Source organism: Monocercomonoides exilis, assembly GCF_001643675.1.
Source record: "Monocercomonoides exilis strain PA203 chromosome Unknown scaffold3-2548433, whole genome shotgun sequence".
Taxonomy (NCBI): domain Eukaryota; phylum Preaxostyla; order Oxymonadida; family Polymastigidae; genus Monocercomonoides; species Monocercomonoides exilis.
Genome location: NW_027150548.1, coordinates 919,260 through 923,363, shown reverse-complemented (window position 1 = coordinate 923,363; position 4,104 = coordinate 919,260). Strand labels below are relative to the sequence as shown.

At 31.8% G+C, this 4,104-nt stretch overlaps 2 protein-coding genes across 2 annotated transcripts; both read left to right on the top strand.

Moving 5' to 3' along the window:
- The first annotated feature begins 822 nt into the window (after positions 1-822).
- Positions 823-2,871, top strand: MONOS_8303 (uncharacterized protein). The gene is made up of 4 exons (XM_067878704.1): positions 823-1,006; positions 1,172-1,830; positions 2,087-2,208; positions 2,502-2,871. The coding sequence occupies exons 1-4, from the start codon at positions 964-966 to the stop codon at positions 2,722-2,724; spliced, it is 1,047 nt and encodes a 348-aa protein (XP_067735180.1). The 5' UTR covers positions 823-963; the 3' UTR covers positions 2,725-2,871.
- Positions 2,872-2,989: 118 nt separating this feature from the next.
- MONOS_8302 (uncharacterized protein) lies at positions 2,990-3,904 on the top strand. The gene has a single exon (XM_067878703.1). It carries the CDS (start codon positions 3,097-3,099, stop codon positions 3,754-3,756), a length of 660 nt encoding a protein of 219 aa, XP_067735179.1. The 5' UTR covers positions 2,990-3,096; the 3' UTR covers positions 3,757-3,904.
- Positions 3,905-4,104: the final 200 nt, after the last annotated feature.

Below are 4,104 nucleotides of genomic sequence, written 5' to 3'. Positions count from 1 at the left end.
TATCTGTACGTTTTTAAATATCTTATCTTTTGTAAGAGAAATTTGCTTTGTTTTTGTGATGAAAAGAGATATTTTTGGTTCATATCGTTTGTTCAATTCCAAAAGTTCATATGGAGGGGGATCATTTGAAACAAGTACAGAATCATATCCCTCAAGCAGAGTCAGATATAAATTCATGCACGAAGGCTCTGATAAAAAATAATCGAAAGGATCGTATGAAGATATGCTTGGAATTATTTCTATAGAAAAATCCGGTGGAATTGAAAGAAATGTTGCAGATATCTTTTTCAATTCTATTAACTCTGCTGATTGAAACATTTCAAGATGGCAACGACAACAATTTTACAAAAGCAAAGCAATAAACAAAGGATTTTAATTTTAAAAAATTTTATTTATGGATACATCAGATCAAAATATATTTTTGTTTTTTGTTTTTAATCAATGTCAGTGAAAAAGTCATGCATTGTTTGTGGAAAGGAAAGTAAGTTTCAGTGTTCTGCATGTAGGAATGCTTCTTATTGGTGTTTCTTTTTTTTATGATTGTCATTTTAAAGATAGTTTTATTTATTAAGTTCAAGAGAGCATCAACGTCAAGATTGGAAGAATCACAAACCGAAATGTGCTTTTCAAAGATTGTTAAATGCTTCTGGAATTCAATCAATAAGTTTGCTTTTTTCTTTTTGGAGCAAAATTATAAATTTGCTTTCAGATTTTTCTGAAATAAAGAAAAGTTTCCCGTTGCTAGACTGGAACGATTACTTCTTCAAAAGGCATATATTTTCTCAAGCGATAACTCCAACATTATTATCGAATCCGTTTGTGGAGCAGTTGACAGATGGGCTTTCATATCCTCTATCAATTTTGTATGCTTTTCAACAGATTGGTATTAAACCAAAAACTGGAATTGAGCACCAAAATTTCATTTACATTGTTGGTGCAAACTCTTCTGTTGAGGAAGCTCAAATGGATGATCAAATTCTTGGAGCAAAGTGTTGGGCTGAACTTGGTGTGAAAGTTTTTTTTTCCAACCATTAACACCTTTCTTTTTCAAATATTTGAATATTGTTTTTTTAATTCACAAATATCTAATATTGTGAATTTAATGTATCTTATTTGTACAATGCAATCATCAAAATGAACAATCAACTTCTCGAATGTTACTTGAATACAGGAGCTTTTTATCCAGAAAGCATGTTTGGACTTGTTGTCATCGGACCACAACTGAGTCAACAGCATGCGCCAAAAGTTAGATTTATTAGTCGGAATGTATTTGCAACGTTTATTTGTGATTCATTTGAAAATTGGGTGGAAGGAGAACGTTCGATGGCTCGAATGAAGAAAGAAGATGTTTCCGGCAGTGAAAAAATTAATGAAAAATGTTCACAACAAAATAGTGGTTTTGATGAGAAAGAAAGAAAGGGATGTGAAGGAAAAGAAGATAGAACCAATAAAATGGAAGATATAAACAAAAAGGAAAATGAAACAGATAATAAAGATAATTGTATTCATGATGATGATGATGTGGAAGTTGAAAAGCCGTTGATGATTGTTATGTTTAACCCAGGACTTGGCTTTGTAGCTGTTGATGAAAGCAAGAAGATAAATGAAAATAAAGATGTTGATAAAAAATCAGTTGAAGAAGGAAAACAATCAGATGTTAAAGAAAGTGAAAGTTGTTCAAAGGAAGAAAATATTATTGATGAAGTGAAAGATAAATGCGATGAAGTGAAGGATGATGTAGAAGTTAAAGAAAAGGCTGGGACTTCTGAGACTTTATCTAAAAAAGCTAATAAATATCATCTTCCATCAATAACTGAACATTTTTCAATGGTTTGTTGGTAAAAAAATCCAATTTTGAAATTGAGTTTTGTTTTTTTCATAATTTCAAAAAGGAAAAGTTTTAAGAGGAAAAATGAATTGTCTCCTTTTTGTTTATAACGTAAATATTCCGTATTTATTTTGAACTTGTAATTCTTTTTTTTTATTTTAATAATTTCTGTAAAACTCATCTGTTTTATTTTCTTTTTTCTTTTGATGATTATTAATTTCTGCATTTTGTATCTCTTTCATGTTTGTTGCTGAGCAGCCGTGTATCGATCCATGGGAAAGAGCTTTTGAAGAAGTTCTTCGCTTTAAAGTTCCGGTTCTAATTACTTTTTGCAATGACGAGGATGATTCAAAAGCTAATATTCACTATTTACAGACAAGGTTTGTGCGGAAAGAATGAATCATTGAATGGAAGTTGATAAGAAAGAAAGAAAGAAAGAAAGGAAATGAAATGAAATGAAAATCAGATTGAGAGCGTTTTAACATGTTGTGAATTGAAATAAATCTTTTAGATGAAAAATTTTTGTACAAGTTATAAATAGCAACAAATATCCTTTATTTATTTATCTATTTATTTGCATGGATCTGAACACTTTTTTCAATTGTGTTGTAACTGTTGGATTTTTCATGGAAAAAAAAAATTTTTTTTTTCTTTTCTTTTCTTTTCTTTTCAGAAAAGCTTGCTTTGTAACTCGACCTCGTCCTCAGCCAAATCCCTTTTCTTCTCGTAAAACGCTTCACTTCTCTCTGTCTAACACATCATCTTCTTCTTCACCTGAAAGTTCTTCTTCTTCTTCTTCTTCCACTTCAAGCTCTTCATCAGAATCTGTTATTTCTTCTTCCTGGGTTAAGAGAAATCACTCCTATGTTATTGTAAATGGAGCAGAATGGAAATGATCATGATATTATTGAAAAGTGAATAATCAGTAATAATTTCGTGATGAACAGCTATAATAGTGTTTAAATTCACATCATTTTTCTTTCCATTAAAAAAGTTTACATGTTTTCAATTCTAAATAAAAGTCAAGAGATTTGTCAATAAAGTGAAAATTTATCAATGTTATTTATTATTAATAATCATTGAATTGCAATAAAAACAATAAGAAAGAATTTTTGGATACAAAAAATTTCTGTTGAAAAATATTCAAAAATTCCCATAATGATAACAAACCGATATTCATATTTTTTGATACGATTGTAAATTGACATGGAAAATTAATATATAACTGCACTTGCTGTTCGAATCACTGCATTATTTGTGAATAATTAATGAGCATTATTTTTGCACTTTTCGGTCTTGCATCTGCACAATTTTTCAATAGTTTCAACTACTATAACCCATATGACAGTTATGATTGTTTTGACTGTCTTTGTGGGTGCGGAGGATGCGGAGGTTGTGGAGGTTGTGGAGGATGCGGTGGATGCGGAAATGGATGCGGAATGGGCGGATGGGGCTTCCCAGGATGGGGCGGATGCGGTGGCTGCGGAGGATGCGGACGTGGAATGTGGCCTTTCGGATATCAAAGCGGATACGGCGGTGCCCAAATGGCTGGATATGGAAATCAAAACTGCGCAAATGCATATGGAGCTGGAAATAACAACTGTGCCTATGGACAACAAGCTGCAGGTGTTAATAACAACAACTGCATTGCAAATGTGAATGCAGCCAACTGCTATGGAAACAACAACTATGCTGTCCGTAATGCAAATGAAGTTTTGGTTCATAATATCAATGATTGTTGCGCATCTGGAACAAATGGATATGGAGCAGCCAACTTGAATGCTGCAGCTGCCAACAACAACATGTACGGAGCAGGAAACTACGGAGGTGCTTCAAATTGCTATGGAAATGCAGCGGGCATGAATTGTGTCAATAATGGAGGGTACAACTGCATCAATGGAGGAAGAGGTGGAATGTGGGGCTTCTAAGCTTCTCACCACAATTATGTTTTGGTTTTATCTGTGATTCGGAAATAAGCTCGACTTCATATGTAGTCATTTCTTTTTGTTTGTTTCTTTCTTTTCAGGGTTTTTTTAAGCCCTTTGCTTCTGAATAACAAGCAAAATTAAAATGAAATTTTTTTTTTATTATTAGGAGGAATTTTGATAAAATTCTTTCAAAAGACGAAGATAGGATTGTAAATCATCCAGATTTGAAATTAAATTGTGCGCATATTTTATCAAAACCTTAATAATAATAATAATAATAATAATTTAAAAAAAAATTTAAACATTTATTCTCTTTTGAGATGCGCACAAAATCTCTTTTCAAAAAAT